The 23,273-nt window shown below is 31.0% G+C and overlaps 1 protein-coding gene and 1 long non-coding RNA gene across 8 annotated transcripts in view; both read left to right on the top strand.

Moving 5' to 3' along the window:
- LOC136416037 (uncharacterized protein CG45076-like) overlaps window positions 1-23,273 on the top strand; it is a 114,143-nt gene that overhangs the window by 51,798 nt on the left and 39,072 nt on the right. For 2 of the 5 annotated variants that reach the window (XM_066401009.1, XM_066401008.1), the window contains exon 5: window positions 20,522-20,731. The exons of the other annotated variants lie outside the window; for them this stretch is intronic. In XM_066401009.1, the coding sequence (XP_066257106.1) occupies window positions 20,522-20,731 (210 nt within the window). The remainder of the gene's footprint in view (window positions 1-20,521; window positions 20,732-23,273) is intronic. 5 annotated transcript variants of the gene reach the window in all.
- LOC136416048 (uncharacterized) lies at window positions 1,004-5,421 on the top strand. 3 transcript variants are annotated; one of them, XR_010752674.1, is made up of 3 exons: window positions 1,004-1,022; window positions 5,028-5,218; window positions 5,292-5,421. It is a non-coding gene; the product is annotated as an uncharacterized lncRNA (long non-coding RNA). The 3 variants fall into 3 exon arrangements; XR_010752672.1 differs by lacking the exon at window positions 1,004-1,022 and adding an exon at window positions 4,516-4,618; XR_010752673.1 differs by lacking the exon at window positions 1,004-1,022 and adding an exon at window positions 4,554-4,572.

Here is a 23,273-nt window from a genome sequence, read left to right as displayed (position 1 = left end):
TATAAACTAGTTTTCCTTAAGTTATACTTATATTTAGTAAGTTTACTATTGTGATAAGGCAATTTCTAATGTGATAAACATATAAAAAGAAAATATAGAGTTATTTATATTTTTTCGAGGTTTTTATCATTTACGCAGTGCACTATCCCTTCATCGAACTTGACATATCTCAAGCAGTAACTTTCTGCACACAGAACCCAAATATTCTTTTCCTCTAAACCAGATTTTGTGATAATAAGAACAAACACAATTGCAAACGTTTATTATTCCGTAACAAAATTTACCAAAAAGTCATAAAACTGGACATTTAGAGAAGGGCCATATGGCCAATTCCTAAAGTGAGTGCTGCTGAAATCCTATTAAAATTTGGCATAATTTGGTGTGTTCTCTTTGAAATCTACGACATGCTCCTGGACTAGCGGTGGTACAAATGAGTACCATAAAGGTAAAAATCAGAGCATTAGCATGAGTTTAATACATTCTTTGTGCAATTATTATCAGGTTCTTTAACAAATTTGATTCCTTCTATGTGAGATATGTGAACCAAATGATGAACCTACGATTAATACAAATAAGAAATTAGCAAAATGAAATCCCTACAAAACAAATCGTAAGTTACTAATTATCAAGCTCAAACAAATCAAATGCTTAGTACCTTGGCACCAATCAATATCAACACTTTCATACACTTTTCTAGTTGTGCAATGGTTTAAAATTCCACTTCAACTTATTGACAAACTGTATTTTCTGCTCATATAGTATAATTCACGGAAGTGTCGTAGCTTAAGTCATTTGCATTATGTTTATTTTTACACGCAGTACTAACTTATAAATCGCCTGCTATTGGCTAGAGTTAAATAGCTACTGTAGGGAGACGCCTACTTTTTTTTTTTTTGGAGTCATTTTTTGATTGTGATTATACAATTGGGATTGCGAATGCATAAAGTGCATAGCGTCTGTGATGATAATAATTAGTGTATTGAGTGGTGTGTGGATGTGGCTCGATTAGATTCGAAGAAAGAGTAAGTGTGAGAATACCAAAATCTCTTGCAATTTTCATATAATTGCATGAATTTCGAGAAGTTAGATTCTTCCCTCGACGAAATAATATATCGTTTTTTCCGAAAGATGTGGATTTATTTAGTCCTCATATGAAGTATTCAGGATCGATAAGAAATTCGAATGAATGGTTTTATGTGAGAAACACAAGGTCAAACAATTTATACAATTTAACGAAAACGTCTAGACGGCGACTTTGGCCATCAACATGTACATTAGTTTCCGAGTTACTATATAACTTGGATACATATTTTCATTATTTGGATTTCCCTGTATGTAGCTTCACAAAACTCTATTCCATAGAGGCTCCAAAATGGGTTTCCAGCGTCGATATGTGTAGAATCGAAATCAGTCTTTCAGCCAATTTAGAGGTTTTTAGAAAAATTTCCAAGCGGGGAGGAGGTTTTAATACCGATTAAAGCTTCATTAATTTACTACATACGCTTTTAGCCCTACATTTTAGTTTTCGAACTGGATGTATCGAATGATTTCAATTACTGTCGATTTAAACGAAGGACAAAAAAAATTCGGTATTTCAGTTCAGTCCTCCTGATGTTTCAGTGTTACTCTCCTTCTCTTATACATATCAATTTCACACATTCAAATTTCACAATAAGTGAATTTAAATTTTAAGTCTTTTGTTGCTAATTTCACTTGACAGATGATAATGTCTTGCTTTGGCCTTGTCTTTTTTAGTAACACTCATTAAAGAGACCTTCAACGATGACAAATTGATATAAGTTAATTCTCAACATTTTGGATTCTGGTCAAATCAGAAACGATGAAACATACAGCTTAGTTATTTTCCCTTTAAATAAGAATTGAGTAGCTGCTTTTAGAGAAAAACGGATGAATTTGTGATGATTGTCGCACCTGACTTAGTGTAACTGACCTCAAAATATCAAGTTTTTGTAGCTTTTTCTTTTCGTTTGAAATTTAGAAGTTTTTGATGCCAAACGAATTATAATGTTTTTAACCAGTTATTCCTGTAGAAAAGCGAGAAACAATTGGCAATTCTTAAGTTAGATTCATGTCATTTGATCTCAAAATAATTCCTTCTTCGTATAGAGAATTTGATTATTATTTTAATCTCCACATTGGATATTCTTGAGCAATAGGTTTGGAAAATGAAAAATAAACTGATTTGTCAACCAGCACTTACATGGAAATTGATTGGAGTCTTTTGGAAAATAACAGTCGAATATACACCTATGAAGATAAATGGAACCAACTACCTATAATTCATCTTCTAAAATGAAAATGTTCCGATGAAGTTTTACTTTAATTTTTTGTTATGAAATTGTTTTGTTTAATAGGTTGAGTTTTCAGTTTTAAAAAATATTACTTATTACAGTTTCAAATTATAAATCGTTAGATATGTTTCTTCATAAATGTCAAAAAAGAGTTACCATGGAGAAATTTAAAATTTTTGTACTTTTTGCTTCAATCTTTTCTTTACTGATGTGTAGTAAGTTTCAGATTTCATCATCAAACTAACTCATAACAAACGGACTTTTCTACAAATTTCACCTTACTTATAAAAGTGTTATGCAAACTATGAAGCGTTTTTTCCAGCTTTCCTTATCTTAGAAAGTACTAGGTTTCGAACAAAAATTTCCTTATCAGATATTTCTCTTAAAATTCAAAGAAACGAGTTTCAAGAGATTCCAAACGGGAAGTCTAAATATTTTACTTTCATTCTTGATTATAAAACTGGTTTATTAACTCTGCAGCATTTTTCTCAGATTTCTCTGTGTTGACTTTATTTCAGCTTGAAATTCATTTATTAAGTATTTTATCGCAAATTACAACAACAGAGATATCTAAATTTTCAATAAATTTTCTCTTCATTCTTTTTGTACCCACAGTTTCAGCTTATTGTCTTAACGTCAATTATTGCCTTTATTTCAGATTTATTTGTTACTGCCAAAAACTACCTTATCAGATATTTCTCAGCAAGTTTCAAACAGTCGAGTTACAAGAGAGATGTAAAATTAAGTTGGTTTTGTTTAATGTTTGTCCTCATTCATGATCACTACTGTTTTACTCCCTGTGCAGCATTTTTGTTTATTTCCCCGTTATCTGTAGCCAGCTATTTTAGTTTAAAATTAACCTATTACACATTTCTTCGTAATTTTCAAGCATGTAAAAACGGAAAATTTAAAACTGATTCCACTGAGAAAGTTTGAACGATTTAAACGAAAACATGGATAAAAAGAGACTCGACAAAAAGAGAGCAACATGCAGAAAAGAGGTACTTGATAAAGGAGATTTAAGTCGATTTCATCTCAATGTTTTAACTTCATTTAATTCTTTACTACATGTGGAGCTAAATCCACATGAGCTTTTGACGTTGAAATTTAAATTTTTATTTTGCTTGTAAGGATTTTTTTCGAGTATTCCTTCCCATAAAGGAAGAATTAACAATTGTCAACGATGATTAAGGAAGTTAGCTGAAACGATTAAAACGGAACCTTTGGGGCTTCCAGCACCATCAATCAAGCCACATAAAGTAAATTTTTATATAAAGGAGGATCGTTCATTTCTCTATTCTATTTTAGAAAACTTCTTTCGCGACATAACAGAGAAACGTGACACTATTGAGTTGACTGCCAAGGGTGTATCAAGTTTATATTAAAATTGCTCACTGACTCAACGAAATATAATATCGAACATATTTTCCTATTTACCTCTTATTTGAAAACGTGCCTATTATGCGACAAAGAACTCCTTGGTAAAGATCCTCTCTATTATGCCTTGGGGTAGGTAATAAGGAGTTTTCGACATTCTAAGCGGAATTATTTCAAATGTCTTGCCTGCAGCTCCAGTAACCCCGTTTCGCCAGAGCATTGTTCTTGCTCAATGAGAAAAACTTTTAAATTAATCTTTCCTCTTCAAAAGGCAATTATTCCACCAGAGTGTTTTCAATTTTAATTGTATTGTTTCCTGTAAACAGAATAAAAATCTGAAAAGACCTGAGTCGGTTTCAGTTTTTCTGTTGGGTCAAATGCATTTAAAATTCTAGATTTAAGTATTCAATTCGAAGCCATATTTCATCGAGAAATTCACTTTTTATTGACCTTTCACATTTCTTCTGGCAATCATTCATCTGAACTTTTATTACAATATCAGCCCCGTGGCGGGGTTTATGAAACCGTAGGCTGAAGTTTCGAACTTTTAATTCGAATTCTTGGAAAGTCTACGTAAAACAATTAGTATTATTATTAACGTCGACAAGAAAGAAGTTCTTCCCACCTTTAATTTGTAGAAACTTCCGTGAGAGATAATTGAAAATCCCCTTGACCGACAAAACAATCCTCAGCTCAAACTTTTAAAAATATGTTAAGTTTTAATGACATGCCAGCCATTATGTAATTTACATATTTGAAACTGGGAACCCTATTTTTTGGTTCTAAGCCAATATTTGTATCGTGTTTTTAAAATGAGTGGAAAGCTTTATTTTCATTATTAAAACACAAAGCAGTACGATCCGGTGAATGCGAGGTGTGTAACGTAGGTTTATAAGCAGATTTTTGGGAAATTTTCAAAAAAAAAAACTGTAAGTATTGTTTTCCTACATACAAACAAAGTCGCGGAGGTACGTGGATTGGAAAATCAAGGCGAATTAATCAGTATCCACCCCAATACGTAATCATGAAAAAAATGACAAAAACCAAAATGACAGTTGCTTAAGCTTTTAAAATAAGTGTGATATAACCTTTTTGAAAATAAAAATCTAATAATAAAATGGCTCTACGGTGAAAAATCTAAAAGAGAAATCCAAAAGCACTTCGAAAATGAACCTGTTCCATCTAAAATTATATTGAAGTGGGTTTTTTAAAAATGTAACACGTCAATTCCCCTTGATTTGTATATCCACCTGGTCGGATTATTGTTTTTTTACGTTAAAAAGTTCAAAATATACTCGCTTTCCAACATTTTTAACCTTCAGGAATATTTCGTTTTAGGCAAAATGCTGAACGTAACCTACGATCCTGTATATGGAGTAAATTATTCTTATGTTGATGATTATCGATCCAAGCATGATTATAGACTTCAACGAGCTGTTGATCATTACCTTCATTGGCCCTGGAAGTACCGATCATGGTTCGATACTCCGTCTTCCAGAATGAGTTTAAACACTCGCCGGGCACTTCGTGTGGGTATCTCAAGAACTGATAATGAATTTTTATTTTTTCCAAAAAGATTTCAATATAATTTTTCTCTTTTAGCATAGAGAATTACTGTACATGAAGTAAGGAAGTTAATTGCTGAGAACAACTTCTATTGCTTTTTAAGTTATTTTTGTTATTTTTCACTAGTTATTATATGAATATGTTCGAATAAAATTGTTTTTTTATATACGATGACATTTAATTCTCGTTTTAACGACTTAAAACCATAGAAAATTAATAATACCCTCCTAAATAACTATGGCATGAAGCATTTAACTGTATATCCAGTTTAAGTACCTATAGGCATTTGCATGATAGACGAGCGAAACTTTATTCTTGGAAATGTGTATTTACCCCAAAATTTGAAATTTATTAAGGAATAAACAACTTATATTAAAATATTCTTCAGGATAATTCGGGTTAATACAGAGTATTCCAGTATTCAACTTCGTGAAGCGACGTTTTCGATTCTGTGATTCAATTTTAGGGTTGCTGACATGTCTGACAATAATAAGAGTTCAGCAAGTCAATTAACGAGTTCAGATCAAGCCACGAAACTGCAATACAGATACAAACGAGATGCAATACAGATAAAAAAATATTCAAACAACTTAGAACATTTTTTTTATAAATTGAAACATTTTTAAAAATCTAAAACTACTTCATAAAAACATTAAGAATCATGTCACCAGGGATTATAGAAACTTTAAAGATGCAATGACCTATTTTCTCTTATCAATCCGAGCTCAAACTCTAAAAAATTGTGTCTGACTTTGGTTAAACGCTAAAAATTCCAGACTTAGAGATACATATGTGATGCAAAAATGCCTAAATTTTAATTAAAATTTGTTTATATTTATTTATTAGACCTTTGTATCAAATTCAAAGCTTTGAATATTAGCTTTACTATTAACTGTAGAATTCACCAATATATAAATTACCTCACTTAGGCATCGTTTTCGGTTTTGGCTGAATTTTGTTTGTTGGTCCAAAAAAGAGCTCTTCAAAAAGTTTGAACCTTTTTATTTATTTCACTGCTATATTATTCTTATTGTTTATTGATAAACTTTTTGTGTCACTAATTCTACGTTGAATGCAGTTTTAAATTCAATATAATTTATTAAAATCGGATACGTTCTTTTGACCACTAAGAGCAACCAACAAAAATTGCGAACCTTTTGAAAACGACTGTAAAATTATTAAAAATAATCAGTATCGTGCGAGCTTAGAATAAAAAATTCACCAAACTTGTAAATAATCTTTTAACTTAAAATTCTAAATTTAACGCAACTAAGCTGACCATTGACAGATAATTTAACCAAATGTTTATTAATTTGTTTTTCGACTTGGCAAAATAAAGCCATATTGTATCAAGTAGAGCTCTATGCTACTGATTTTTTATTCAATGAGCTTTTAAAACCAGTCTATGTCATAAACTCCCAATCGGATAACTAACACTGGCTATACGGGGCACAAAGAAAAAGGTACAATTTGTTTAAAAATATCTGATAACTTTTTTCTCGAGAAGAAAAACCAAACAAAAACCTGAATATGTTCCGAGATATTCCAGGTAATCAGAATTAACTGAATATTTACGTTAATTGCACTCGGTTAAAATTTTATATTTTTGCAGTCCAATTTAAAAAATAGTTTATTTTAAAGTTGGTACGTACCCAACTCTAGAAAACCGATCTTTTAGATCCGTTTTAGATTTTGACCCTAAGCTAAGTCGTTGATGCCATGTAATGCCTGAAAATGATGTAAAATCATGCTGTATCTTTTTTTTGGTCTTAGTTTATATTGAAAGAAAAAAGGGCACTATTTAATATCCTTGTAAAAGTAATAAAAGTAGTAAAAAAATTTATAAGACCCAGAATTTGTCGTCTTTTCTTTATCAGAAAGTGTAGTTATTTGAAATATAGGGATCAACCTGTTTCTGTAACACCATATATATAATTTAAAAATGCATATTAGAAAAAATATAAAACTTATACTGTGAATTCAATAATACTTAGTAGATAAGAAAAATTAATATCTGTTAATAAAAATCAAAATCTGAAAATTTCTACTACTTGCCGGTTGGGAATAGTTATTTACGTCATCAATTAGGAAATATATAATTGCATAACTCTGTGGAATAAGCGCAGCGAGATTCTGCAATATGGCACTAGTTACACAAAATAACATTTCCTAATGAGTTTTATACATGATTTTTTCTAATTTTACTGCATGATAATCTAATCATATCATTATATTATCTATGTCCAAAAATATAAAATTTCGATATGACATTAAGATATAAAAATTGATGCCAATTTCTTTTACAGTTTGTTTAAAATTTTTCCAATTCGTCCTGTTGAAGTTTATAATACAACAAGTATGATATGATGTGTTGTTATTCGTATTATTCGTAATATAGGCCATTGGGGAATAAACAATAAAAAGAATGAAAAAATAATATTATTTCATTAAGCGAAGTTGATGTTAAGAAAAGGATATTTACTTACTAAAGTATTGGTATTAGGGAGACATTTTTGTATTTTCATGAAAAAGAAACTTTATTTTTTCAAATTACCCTATATATTGTGTTGTTACTCTATTTTCAATCAGCATCTATTTAGTTATACCATTTATGGGCACTTCCTACAGAGATATTTACCTCTTCAATTCATTTTTCAATGTTAACTCAGACTCCATCTTTCTCCTTTATCTTTCTATACAATCTCCAGCCTAACAACGGTTTAATGAGTAATGAAGCCATTACTCACGTCTCCCGGTCACATTCCTCAATGCATCACCGTGACTAATAAGAACCTGGTCCAGACTTTAAAAATACCTACATCAAGTTTAAATTACGTGCTACAGGTAATTTGCATATTTGAAACAGTGGAAAGTATTTTGGTTCTAGGCCAATATTTGTATCGTATTATTAAAATGGACAGAAAGGTGTATATTCAAAACACAACACAGTACGGTTAAGTGTCCGAACCGTGTGTAACCGTGGGTATAAGTACGCTTATTTTGGGTAAATGCAAATCGTGTAAGTATTATTATTGTTTATTAGATTTTAGTTATTTATATTTACAATCGTTTACGCTGACACCTTAATGATTGTTATATTCGAAATCGTTATTTTACGCGATATTTAAAAATTTTTTGTATTGGCAGATTTCTGTCTAAGCTAATGAATTACGAAATTAGGAACTAAAGATAGCGTAATTCTTCATTAAACATTTTTTAGACAAAAAATGCTTACCTTAAAATACGACCCTGTATATGGGAGAGAATACTCCTTCGCCGATAACGTTCGATACACTCCCGACTATCGACTTCGAAGGCCCATCGAATTTTACTTTAACTGGCCCTGGAAATATCGATACTGGTTCACTAATCAGAGATTTAGACGAAATCTCTATAAAGAACTTCGTGTGAGTATCTTACCCAATTGTACAATCAAGGTTTAGCCCTGATCTAAAGTTTAATCTAAATTAGAAAGTCGAGAGCGAAACTTCAGATAAGTTTGAGCTCGAATGCTAACTGGGTCATAACTCGTTTAATTTCATTTGAAGTTTTTAATACGGAGTTTTTCTATTTTAGTTAAGAGAGTTGACGTACCTGATGTGATGGGTTGAAAGTCTATGTGACCAGTCTAAGCTTTTACGTTTTGTGTTGCCAGAACGTACATATTACTCATATGAGATATTTTTCTATTTTGTTAATTTTTTTTTTTTTTTTAAATAAAAGAATCGCTGTATTAACATATTTGGGTATAGTTCATTCAGTGAGTTTCTGAGTAGTAGCCAGTAGTTCCTCACTTAGGTATCCTTGTCCAAGAAACTTTAGTTGCGATGCAGACTTGATGTTCCTTCGATTCGATTTCCATACACATCCCTCTTTTGGTTTCGTCGATGCAGCAATATTTGTTCGTAATCGGAATATTTTAATTCTAAAAAATACTTCAAACAATAAAGTATTTACTATTAGTTCCCTGAGCCTCAATAGAGCCTCAACAATTTTTGAAACTTTCAAGTTTCTTGATTACATGTTTTCGCATTTGAAGAATTTCATGTCTTATGCGTTGTATTGTTAAATAAATTCATACATGAGATCAAACTTTTTTTTAAAATCTTTCAATAATGAAATGGTTAAGATAACTATAAAAATTATTGATACAAGTTGAATACCAATAACCTGCTACTGGGCTAGGTCAGATTACTTGAGGTTTTACTTACTTACTTGACTTACTACTTACACTTACTTGAAATTTTCTTTTTAATTAACCAATAAAAAAATCAAGATTTAACATATTACAAGAAATTTATTCTCAAATATTTTTATAATCTATTTTTTGCGAATGGAGCTAGCTAATTCTTGCATAAAACCACTGAGGAAACTACAATCAAAATAACTTATCGTTGAAGTATACCAAAAAAAAAGTATTGTAATTGCTGGGCAACAAATTCAACTCAAAAACTTCTTTATTCTTTATCGCCACAGAAAATTATTCATTTTTTTTTCAAAAATATAGCATTTGATATTAGATTTACATGCAAATTGGAAAAGTTTGAATAACATTTTGACTTTTGAATTTTGCAATGGAAACCTGTTTTAAATTCGTTTCCAATCTCGTTTTGCTTTAAGATGGATTCGCCAATTTGCGAGATCGTGTCGAAGTTAAAATTGCATGAAAACAATTTTAAATGAACACGGTTTTGAAATCGGAACGTAAATATGTCACAAGTCATTAATACATATAATTATAATTATTGTTCTAAGGTATTTGCTTCTATTTAGAAAATTGAAAAATGTTTGCAAAACTGACGACTTTGCCAGCAGTCGCAGCACTGATGTTTGCTCATTAATTTTATTTTTTTAATTTAATTAATAGGAAATGGCGCATATCAGGCGTTTCTGTTTTTTTTTTAAATCAAAATCTGAATCCCGTTTGAAAACAGTTTTGAAAACTGACTTCAAAGCGAATTAAAAATGAATGTGGAAACCCACAAAATTATCAATGCTAAAGTTGTTTTTGAAAAAAAATATCAAATTGCTTGGTAACACAGTAATTATTTCTTTACGGAAACGTCGAAATTGGTGGTATAGAGACCTTCAAATTCTTAAAAGACACAACTCCAAGGTTTCGGAAATTTTCAAATTAACGTGTTTCGCCCTTTTGAAATTTTATAATTTCACGTTCTTAAATTTTCGATTTTAACAAGAAAGTCCGTATTGATAAAACCATTACGAATCCGCAAAAATTACATGATTTTCTTTAAAAATTTCCGTCACAGCACATGGCACAATTTAAAACCACCGCTTTAAAACTGAAGAACCTTTGAAACCAACACTTTTGGACTCTATTGAATCTTTTAGATTCGTTTTCTGCAACGCTTAAAGTGAAACTTTGCCAATAAAAAACGTTATTAATTTCTATGAAAGCTTTATACAGGGTATTTCTTAATGGGTGGTAAAAAATGAAATGAGTGAATCATGAGCTTATTTTAAGATAAAAACTTCATATAAAGGCATGTCCTAAACTGCTTCCATTGTGATTTACAGGGTGTTGAAGTTTCATTTTTTTTTTCAATTTTCATTCATTTATTTATTATTTGTAAAGATAAATAACTCAAAATTGGTAAAAACAATCGTTTTAGTATTACAAACAAGCTGAAATAACAACTATTTAAAATAGTCTACAGGGCGTTACTTTTTTCGTGTTCGCTCTGAATGTTTTACATCAGAACTTTTTTTATGACATTTTTTTTATTTGAAATATTACTTTAAAAAAATTTATGATTACATATAAAAAAATGTAAATTCCACAAGTTACTATGCCTAATTGCAGCATTCACCACTTTGCCGTTTTATCATATCCTTAGGCATGGTTAGATACTTTTGCAAATATCAATTAAACTATTGTTTTTAATAAAGAAACTGAAGAGACAAAAAATTTAATAAAAGATGTAAGGAATTAAATGAAATTAATGAATAAAATCTAAAAATGTAATAAAAAATGTTTTGATGTATAATATTGAGTGTGACCACCAAAAAGTGACGCTCTGTAGAGTATTTTAAATAGTTGTTATCTCAGATTGTTGGTAATACTAAAATAAGTGTACTACCAATTTTGAGTTTTCTTTTTTTTATCATCACAAATAACATTTTGTTCTTGTAACATGTAGCATGTTTATCTTCACAAATAACATAAAAATTAATGAAAATCGAAAAAAAAATAAAACTTTAACACCCTGTAAATCAAAATGGAAGCAATTTAGGGCATATGAAGTTTTTAGCTTAAAATAAGCTCATGATTTACATTTCATTTTTTACCATCCATTAAGCAACACCCTCTATACATCAATCATTTGGCACTTAACATAGTAGGTAGCGAGTGTCGAGTCATGAATAAATTGTCGAGTGATAAGTACTCATATCACTATCACATAGGTTAATTAAAACTTTGTATTTACTTTGGTAGTAAATATTGAATGAAAACAGAGATATAATCTGATTTGAGCCTCAAGGTCGAATTTCCTTTTGTGGAATCCTATCTGGGATTTATCATCTAGTTATGGAAAACTGGATAAAATTTCAATATCGGGAGAATACAAAAAATGCTATTGAAATCAAAATTATTTCAGCGTAAATAATGTGGCTAAAGTCAAATATTTGTTTACATATTTTATATTGAAATAAAATGAATTCCTTTTTTTACCTTCCAACGTTATATTATGATTATATTTTTCTCAAGTCACGACGAACAAATTTTACCAGAGCAAAGTTCGAAATTTTTTTGATTTTTGCTATTGATATTCACTCCGAGTTCTCCAGCTTAGTCAGTTTAAAAGCAAACGCAGACCAAAAATAAACTCCTCAGAAAATCTGCAACAATAGTCATTTATAGATCTCACGCGAAGTACCAATAAGTGTCAAATTACATACTTCTCCCACACCCTATAAACCAGCTTCAATCTAAATTAAAATCTGATTCAAACGATGCTCATTCCGAATGCAAAAAGACAAATAATTCTTGTCCAGAAATTTCAAAAATAGTTCTCAATGGCATTGGGCCAAAAATAAGTCAGTTTCGATGCTTCGTGCAAAACTGAATTTCGAAAACATTCAATTCTCTTAATATTATTTGTGAAGTTGCTCGTGTGTGTGTGGAAAGGTTAAATTCGAGTAAGTATCGATTTATGTAGCTTAAATTTAGAGAAAATGTTGCTTATTCCACAATCTATTTCTATGAAACACATACATCATTCCAGAAATGTCCCTTAAGACTCGATACAACCCTGTGTACGGTAATGAATATTACCTGGGAGACACCCGGTCAATTCCAGATTGGAGAATCCACAGATCTTACAATTTCTACGATTTTTGGCCTTATACCCTCAGGGTATCTCTCAGAAATAGGCCCATCAGGAGATGGTTGACTACGCCTACTTATGTAAGTAATATTATTTTTTATTTTCATGGTATATTTTCGAATTTATTTCATTTTTCAGTACCGGCAGAACATTTTTTCGAACACTAGCTCGACAATTGCAAGATATGCATCCTACTAAATCCCCACTTTTAGAGGCAGTGTTGAGCATATAAGTCATTTGAATTCTTGCATGCATTCAAACTGACACGTTATTATGCATTTAGATTTAAGGTCTATTTTTTTAATGTGCACGAACGGATATTATGTTTTGTTTTTATTAATACACTACTTTTGATGAAAAATTTTACGGTTTAGTTTCAGTGACAATAAATCCTTAAACTATCCTTTCTCCGGAAAACACTTGACTTTTTCTCCTATAAATTCTGTAGTAAAACATTTCTGCATTAGTAAAAATAAGATACTTATACCTTATAAGTGAAAGATCTTCTAAGGTTTTGCATGTCTTTGCATTAAGGTGTCCCATCCTGAGCTTCCACCTATGTAATTCATAGCCACATGTTACCGCTTTTATGCAACTACGACGATGGCATAGAAAATGATATAAAGCTTTTGACTATAAAGCTCTTTAGTATTCAAAAGGTGTGTGTGTAATTGCTATTTATATATTAAAATAAGGCTGAAATGGGGATGAAGTTGTAGAGTTTGCTCCTTCATCTGTTCTAAATATCTTAAGTTTTCAGTGAATAGGAGGTTATACCGAGTGGCCCATCTAAGACGGTCCACTACCTTTTCTCAAAAACCGTAAGATTTAGAAAAAAAGTTTAATAATATTAAAGTTCAGTTTTTTATGAGCTTTTATTTTTTAATATTTTCAAAGTTACAAAGTGATCCAGAAAACCATGGCGGGATAAAAATATATTTTTTTAAAATAGAATACCCTATAGTTTGTTAGGGATACTAATTCTGTTTGTAATTATAAGCATTTTCTGTTATTACAAAGTACAAAAAATTTTTTGCAGTTTTTAAACGAATTGAATATACTCTGAAGATCGAAGAAAAAACAAACTTTTGACAACTCTCAATAAATTCACAGAGCATTAATTGAATCTTTCGAAGACTTGTTCAGTCAAAAACAAAAGATGGTTCTACTAGCGTATATTTTTAATTTTCAAGAAATTTTATACCGGGTGTGAAAAAAATATACAAACTTATCACATTTCAAGTGTCTCAAACTGAAATGTTTTAAATGGGACACCCTCACTCTCATCGCTGTCAAAATTTTCAAAAGAAACATACCGGTCTTTTGGCTGTTTTTTTCTCGAAATTCCCCCTAAAAATGGCAATTTTTTGACACTTAGGTATCCTTCGCTTAAATGCATCTGTATCTTTATATAAATGGCCCTGACGGTCTCCTCCGCACATCCCTGAAAGATCAAGGCAAGAAGCATCATTATAATTTAAAAAAATATGCACAGCATTGATACATGCTAAAAATGTTGTTTATTTTAAGAAAATACAAATTCTACTACCCCTCTAATGTACAAATATACTTAAGTAACTATTTGCTTAACTAAACTACTACCAAACACGTTCTCTAAATAGAGCTGTTTCAGATTCTTTACTCTTTTACACCCCAATAAAAAAACTTTTAATGACCAAATGCCACACTGTAAAAAACTCGACTTCTGACTTTAAACTTTATTTATTTATTTTATATTATTGTTCTACAGTAAGAATTGCGAAATATTCTTGTTTGACTGCAAATAACATTACCATTAGATGATTTTATCTCCACTATTAGATGTGGGAAAAAATAGCTCTTAAATCATTTAAAGTAACTTAAATACCTTTTAATTCAAATCTAACTTGTGCAGAATGAGAAAAAGTAATGACTTGCGTTATAAGTATGAAATAACTAAATACAAAATTTTTAAATTACTCCAATAAGAAGAATTGCATGTAACTAGCATAACCTGGCATAATAGTTCTCCTAGAAACTTCCGTTTATCTTTGCTACAGAAATTCAAAGTTTACCAATTTACTCCAAGTCGATTTAAGTTCTTTGCCAAAGATAATATAAATTGCAATAAGTTTCTTCAAACAATTAGTTGAAAGTAGCTTTTCTAATTTGGCCTGTGTGCAAATCAAAAGTGAGTCAAAACTACTATTGTGTTTTACAAAGTGTGTAAAAGATAAGAATGTAGATCTGGTAAACGGTAATGGTTAGAGCTCTTATCACACGGGATTATAGTTACACAATTGAACTTTAAAGGGTGCAAGCAGCTTTTAGTACAAAATAGTAACTTCTATTAAGCTACTTCTTCTTATGGAAGATACAAATTGTTCAATTTTTTTTCAAATTGTTGAATAGTTAAAGTGTGCCACTATAAATTACTTTCAGCAGTAAGTTTCAGGGTCCAATTTCTCAAAGAAGGAGAGAAATTTTTCAATATGGTGAATAAAAATAAAGAAATATACTTCAAATGATGGCATAGAAATATACTTAAGTACTTGAAATCTTTGAAAGAGACATAACTCATAACAAGATTCTTGGAACTTGGAGGGATTGGGATAAAAGTAAATTTATGAAATCTTCCATTTAGCTTTGTTTTCCTTATCCCGGTTTTCTACCAATATTATACTATCAAAATAACCCTTTAATAACGTTTTGGTTCGTTAGAAACAGAGTGCTTTTTCTATACTGAGGAAATTTCGTTCCAAAATTTTATTTCTAACAAAAAAATATTATGTAGAAACTGAGCCCTGATGGATTCATTGATCTTAGGGAAACAGGACCTTTCAATTCATACATTTACCTTTTTGGAAAATGCGGAACCTCACTGAAAATGCGGAAATTAAAGAACTTTCTAAAGGTTTAATAAGCTACTAACTTCCGATTTTTTAAAATCAACATTTTGCATAAGACTTATATCTCTTCAAATGACCTAATTACCTGAAAATGTAAATAATTTTCCTTCATTTAAATAACCAACTTCCGATTTCCCATAAAAAACTTCGATATTAGGGTGCAAACGTGCCTGAAATTGCAGACTTACTTGTTAAAAATCCATTAGAAATTAGCAAATTGAAGAAGTTTCTCAGGAGTTAATCGTCTACTTTTCATTTCTCTTAAAGAAGGCACGTTGTTGCAGGCACGTTTTTCATAAAAGTGAACGTGGTTGCACCCAGTCAGTAATAACCTCCTAAAAATTTGAAAACTTAAGGCATTTCTTGGAATTAAAATGACCAACTTACGACTTCATATAAAGGAGTTCGATATTTGTTATAAAAGTGCTCAAAATCGTATATTAACTTCTTCAAATCTCAATAAAATTCAAGAACTTAATATAGTCTCTCAATACTTAAGAAATTTACTTCCATTTTTCTCAAAGATGGCATACTTTTGCAGGCGCTTTCTTTTTTGAAAAATCATAAATTTAGTACGATATAATATGTTTATACAAAATAATCTGAGAACTTAAGAAGGTTATTTATTTAGAAAAAATAAACGTTCATGAAGTAGAATTTTTATCTGTTGATACACATTCTAAATTCGATAATTTTCCTAAAAAAGATCGGTTTTTGGAAAAGAAACATAATTTAATAATTTTAGTTTTTCAAGGTGTAATCAGTGAAAATCCACGTTTCCTTGAAGTAATTCAACGTTAATAAATTAAATTTACTTGAAATCGGATTATCTTTTCAAAAGCGACCAAAAATAATATGAAAAATCATCAAGCTCTTCGGGGTTTTAATAGCCCACTTCAGATTTCTCACTGAAGTGAACATTACGGAAAGAAAAGTACAGGAAATACATAGTTCTGTCTTCCAAACTCACTAAATACTTAGAATTTAATTTTCTCAGAGTTGTACTCAACTTTCATTTAATACATTTTTTTGGAATACACGGAATATATTTTTTCAGAATTTTTAATAAAAACTCAATTTTTTTTTCTGAGATTTAAAGAAATAACCAATTTCTCATTTCGCATGAAGGAAATCACTCTGCTTCAACACCATTTTCTTGCATTTCCGAAGAGTTAAAAGTGTAACATTTAAAAAAATAATCTTCACAATTTTTTAATAAATTTTAACAAATTAAAGATGAATGCCATCGCTAATACCAATTTAACGGTCTCCAATCTGTAACGTTAGTTTCTGAGCTCTATTCAACGAACTACTGTTTATGACATTTTAGATTTTCGTTACAAGTGTATTTTCAGTTTTTTTCCCAAATTTAGAGATATAATTGATCTACCAGTTTGTAATCTCTTCATTTCTCTTGGTTTCCAGGATCATACACAGTAGTCCATTGGCTTGAATTCATTGCGGTATTTTTGCCCAGTTTCTATCGTATTTAGAGAACTTTCTACAAATTCTACTCAAACCTAAAGTATGACCTCTAGTGCACGCTTTTCTGAAAACAAATTATAACAATATCAAAACGGGTAACACATTTTGATTTAAATCAGTTCCATGCGCAGAGTTTTGATTTGTTACTGGCAAGGCGGGTATTTAACGAAATTATCAACGATGTTTAACGAAAAATTTCGAAAAAATTACTATTTTTGGAAATTTCAAAAACGTTAAAACACATTTATGTAGATGCAGCAGCCTGACATCATTCAGGCTATTTCTGACGCTATTTATTCTCAGGCTAATGTGATAATTTGTAGTTTCCAATATCTCGAAAACAGTTAGCTCCTCGTATTCCGCTAACGAAATAAATTCCCACTGCTGGTTTATAATGCATAAATGAAAATTGTTTACTTTTCTATCAGACAATCTGTTGCCAAACCGGTCACCGTTTGGGCATTTGCCAACGAATTTTGTAATAATACTTCGTAATCTGAAAATACCTCAAATCATAAAGCACGAAACTTTTTGCGAACGACCACTTTGTTTGGATAGTTTTGTGAGAAATTTTCAGTTTGCACTTGAGGATACCTGTAAGTATTAAATTTCTATAGCATCCCTAAAATCGTTTAGGTGATTTTATGTTCTTTTCAATTTTATATGTATATAATTTCGTCATAGAGTTAAGAAATGTTGGAACTCCAATATAAGCCCTACCATGGCATAATCGACTCTTTTTGCTGGCCAGAATCAAAATATGTGTCAATAGATATACCGGATTATAAAATTACGAAGCCTGCTGACTATTACGACAGTTGGCCCAGGTACTGGTACATTTACAGTACTTTGAGACCTTTTAGGACGTATCTGAATAACTTGTTGCTGAGAGATCTAAGAGTAAGTGATTCCTACTATTTACTAACAATAGCTTATTACATTATATACTTACTAAATATCAATTAAAATATTATATTTTTAAACCTAATTTTTCAATTGTAGCTCAGACAATACCAATACGTCCATACATACTGGTAAACACGAGAATTTCATTTTGACAAACATTTAGCGAGCCATGGGAACAAATGCAATATAAATAAATATTTTCTATACGATAATGTAAAATGAAATATATGTGTATTTTGGTCTGTATTACATTGTTATTGTTTTAATTTCGTAATTTGTATGGCTAATGCAAAATTTTAACCTAGAGGCCCTTAAGTAGGTTAAAAATGGGGTAATCCAGAGTAACTCTAGTTTACTTCTGTATCGATTTTTTTTTTGAAAAAAGTAGTAAAATTAGGCAAAAATGGTTATCGGACTATAAAACTTTGGCGAATGACGGACAATATTTTTTAAGAATGTTGTGGTAAATATGATGTTTTCCTTTCATGTATCTTACGTAAAATAGGCATATTCAGTCGAGAAATATGCACCTTGATATATTTCAAATGTTAAAATTCGAATTATCCCTAAATAGCTCAACTTACACCAACATTCAAAATATTTTCCTCATATTAAGTATTTAAACAGATTTGAAAGCAATGGAATTGTGGAACATGCACTTTCCTGTTTTTTAACTTGCTTCTCGTAAATTATTTAATTATAAAAATTCCTTTAAATTTTCAGTACTTTATTGTTTTGAATCTTGGTTTGCTTATAATAAATACATCCTTAAATTCTCTTATTACATCATTGTTCATATGACATTCCCTATATCATTATTAATTTTGTAAATTTATTTAACATTTTTAAGCTCTTTTGATAAATTTTCAAAATGTTTTGCTCCCTTTCGACACTTACTTTTCAAGTTATATATCTACCTTCATTACGGACTCATTAGTTTATTTTTTCAGATCAATTTATGTTCTTCTGTTTTACACTCACACTCTAGTTCTATTGCCCTGCCTCGTCTCAATTATTCACCCATTATGTGTCTATCATGTTTGTTTCTTTTTGACCTACTGTTTTACCATTGTTTTACATTACCTTTTTTCAATTTATTTTTTATTTGGATATTAGCTTGCAGCTAAAGTTAACAGAATATTAATAATTTAGCCCTTAAATCAACTTTTAACAAATCAAAGTTGAACAATTAGAGAATGAAATTTTGACAACATATTAAAAAAATTAAATTATGACAATAGATTCTGCTGTTTGCGCAAGCAAAAGTGTCATATTCGTCTAAAAAAAAACAATAGAAAATGCGTCAAAACCTTACTCAACTCACCTTCGCAATTCCAACCTTGACTCATTAAGACGGACTTGAGAATAAAAACACTTTACACTGTTTCATAAATAAACTGAAGATACGTCAGCTGAAAAATAAGGCGTGTGCTCCCCCAAAATTTGGAAAAGGCAGCCAAACATCTGATTCATCCAGGCGAAATTTCACAGAGGCGGAGTCCAGTCAGTAATTGGCACTCATTCAGAAATTATTGTTTCCAACATTTTTTCGGTTCACAAATCAGGTGCAAATAGTGAAGTGCAGCACTTTAGTGAATAGTCTTGTGGCATTTGGGTCTGGGAACCAAGTTTTGAAGGTAAGTAGTAAAAACATCATAAACTGAAATTGCACATAAAAATTTATTTTAGATGCTGGACTACGAGACCCGTTGGGACCCTATCTATGGGTACGATTACTCCTATTGGCCTGACTCAAAATACTTTAAAAACTACAGATTTGCCCCTCCGGTCAGCATCTTCGATCCATGGAGCTACAGATCCAGGGTGTGGTTCCCTTACTATTGGTCCACCAGAAGACTATTTCAGCACTACATTGATAATAAGCCTTCTGAAATTGCAATCCGAGATGTCAGGGTGAGTCTCAAGTACACTCCAACTCTTCAATGCTGTTTTTACCTTTATTTTTAGTTAAGGAATAATCTTTACTTCTAAGCCATAGAGAGCATGTTGATAGGATGCTTCGAGTAACTATGCAATGCGCGGAAGGTTGTTGCTAACTAATTTTTCTACCCTTAAATGTTAAGTGTAATGAACTCAGATGAATCGAACGATATAATTTGTCCATGTGATGAAACAACTCGAAAATAAATCGTGCCTCACTTACTTCAGAATATTTTATTTCTCCCAAACCGTTTTTGCCATAAATTAAAGTGCCTTATTTGTCACCTTGCAGAATACCTGAAACTCCCGGTGTGATTAATGGATAAAAACTTTTAAGTGTATTACCAACAAGTACACTTTGACACCTGTAAGTACGTTACAATGACCGATGAAAGTGCTGATAGAGTTTTCTCGTCAAATAGTGAAAGATTTCCCCCGAGGGCTGTCTGATTTCCTTCTAAAAAGAAATAGAAAATTGCCTCTGTAGGCAGAAAACAACCAACCATAAAAGTCGAGTTGCTGCCAGTTAGAGATATGCAAAGTGTAAAACCCTTTATCTTGTCCCTCGTGAAATCTCGAGCTCCATCCCGGGAATAAATTTTAATATTCCAATTTGCGTAAAAAATGTCTTCAGAGACCCTGAAAGGGAAATCTTTCGTGCGAGTATTTTATCAACTAAAATGGTGTTGGCTTTCAGAGAATGATCTACTTAAACTACCCCTATCGAACTCTCGACTATTATCCCGATTCGACGAGGTATTACCGACCTCTGACATGCTACTATAATTATTATTATCCAGTAAGAAGCTTGAATTATTACTCCGATATCTGGCCCTACTATCCGTACTACAGGTACTTGTACTACAAGTACACCCTGCCCTCAGATAGATATTATCACTTGAAGGGAGTAAGTACATCTAACTTTACTATTCCATGACCTTAATGAACACCCTCATTTCGTTGCTTCTTATAATAAATAGTGTAATTTGGCTTAGGCACAGAACACAGCCTAAAGGTCTTTAAGTCAAAATTAGGAAAATTGGACGAAGTTCTGCTTCGATTCCATCGCTACTATGCGAGTTGTATTACTGGCAATATTGCCACCACTTTGGTATAGATATTGTATGTACATATACCGTACGACTCTCAATTATACCCCTCCCCCCTTATTCTTTAACATTTTTTTAAATTGAAAAGCAGCATCAAAAAGCAGACATTTGTTTAATATTTGTTTATTTCTCTAAATGCTGTTGACGTCACCGCTAGGATAAAATGGCAATAAAAAAAATCAAAATGGGTCGAGTGACATCTCAAGTTAAAGGAGTTCGAAACCTACATTTAAAGATGCAATGCGGTTTAAAATCGATCGATTAGATTTTTAGATAAAGAGCTATAATTTTTTAAAAAATGTAAAAAATACAATACAAATTCAGTTTCGTAGTACACAAACAATGAAAAAAACTTGGTACGTCATATTGAATGTTGATCTGGAACACCTTTAATTTGAGGTGTCACTTGACCCATGCTTCACTTTTAAAAAATCCGCCATTTTGTATTACTGATGACGCAAGCAACATTTTAAAAAATGAACAAATGTCAAAAAATAATATTTGTAGTTCTATTTAATGTTGCTATTGAATAAAAAAATGAATTTTTTGAAAAGTTAAGGGGGGGGGTTATAACAATTTAGAGCCGCATGATATTTTTCATGCAGAAAAATTGTGGTCAATACAATTTCATCATTGTTACCCGGAAATTAGTGCAAAATATTGGTTAGTTTTTGACTATCTCCCGAATAAATTTGCCAGTACCATGGTCTAACCGCCCTAAGGGGTAACTTTTTCTTGTACTGGTAGCTTTGTCAGAAAACTAAAAAACTCACCTAAGCTCTTATGCGTCTGATTCGCTGTGGTTCAATATTTTAGCACTAGAGCATAGAGCTTTTTAAGGGGTTACTAAGCGATATTTTAAAAACGTTTAAGATGTTTTTTTACATCTTTTGTTAAATTTCGGTACAGCAGGAAGATGGATGGATTTATTTAGATGTATTTTGTTACCCCTCATTGATTTTTAAAGGCGAGGGGTGACTTTGATATTAATGGAGTGACGGTATATATAATATCTTAGTATACCAAGATATGTATACCTTTGTTTTCAAAATTTTAATGTACGTAAAAACTATACACGTGCAAAAAACTATTTGATTTGCTCTACTGGTTATAAAATTCTAGTTTTAAATGAAAAGTTGAATTATAATTTTCTATTTAGTTGTAAGAAATTTATTACCTACCATGCATGAAAAATTGCTGGAAAAAATCTCGTTTTCATCAGCTAAGCTTTCTCATTTTCTTTCTAAAAGAAATTCTTATACGCTGCAACTTTTTAAATATGTATGTCCTTCCATTTCCTGCTTACTTCCTCGAACGGTAATGAAAATATTTTATATCTTTTTTAGACATGTCGGCTTGTAACACTTCAAAAAACTCATTCTCTATAATTTATACAATTTATACCCTGTGTAACTCGTAAGATTTTAATAATGCTATACAGGGTGCCGCAACAGTCCCCATATACAAGGAGTCTCTCAGTAAAGTGTGGATACTGATATAGAAAAATATAGACCATATCTCTATTTCTAACACTTTCTAACGTCCAGCTTCTTATACTGTGAAAAACCGTAAATTTTATACTAATTATTTGAAAAAACTGCTGGATCTATGGATGGAACATAAGCATAGAATATGCTTCATAGGAATTACGAAGAACTGTCCATAATGAAAGTAGATAATAATGTTATGAGGATTAATTTGAAAAATATTGTAATGTAGAAATGCCATGCCTTCTTGAAACACCCTGTATATTTTCCTATAGGTCCCGAACGCCACAATTCTTTATACAATTCTCGTATGTTATTTTCTTAGTATAACTCCAGAATTAAAATAGATATTGATCCATTATGCATTGTTGGGACACTCTGTATATGTATTACTTTTCGTAAGTAGAGAGTATATGCATCATAGCTGTAAATCATAGCCTTCAGCTCCAGCTAAAGGGTTAATGTATGATGTGTCAAATTAATGATGCAACCGCCTAAAGGAATGCCAATTTCCATCATTCACATTACGCATTATTGGTGATATATAGTTCATCCAAAGGATCCAGCATAATGAAGCTTTCTAAAATTTATCATGTTGCTTACATTCTTATGTAAAACTTCCATAATTTTCACGATTTATGAAATTATACTATTAAGCTAATTTAAAGTTCTGTAATAAAGCTTGGAATAAAACAATAGGTAACTTGACTCTAGAGAGCAAAGAATCATGTATCTTTACAAATTAATAAATTCCTCCAGAATGCAGAACCATATCTAATACTCCACTCTCCAACTCAGAATACCTATTATATCATCAGCCATTATAATGAAGTAGCTATGAACATATTAGGTA

This window comes from Euwallacea similis, chromosome 22, assembly GCF_039881205.1.
Source record: "Euwallacea similis isolate ESF13 chromosome 22, ESF131.1, whole genome shotgun sequence".
NCBI lineage: Eukaryota > Metazoa > Arthropoda > Insecta > Coleoptera > Curculionidae > Euwallacea > Euwallacea similis.
The sequence above is the reverse complement of the archived record's forward strand: the minus strand, read 5'-3'. Positions and strand labels throughout refer to the sequence as shown.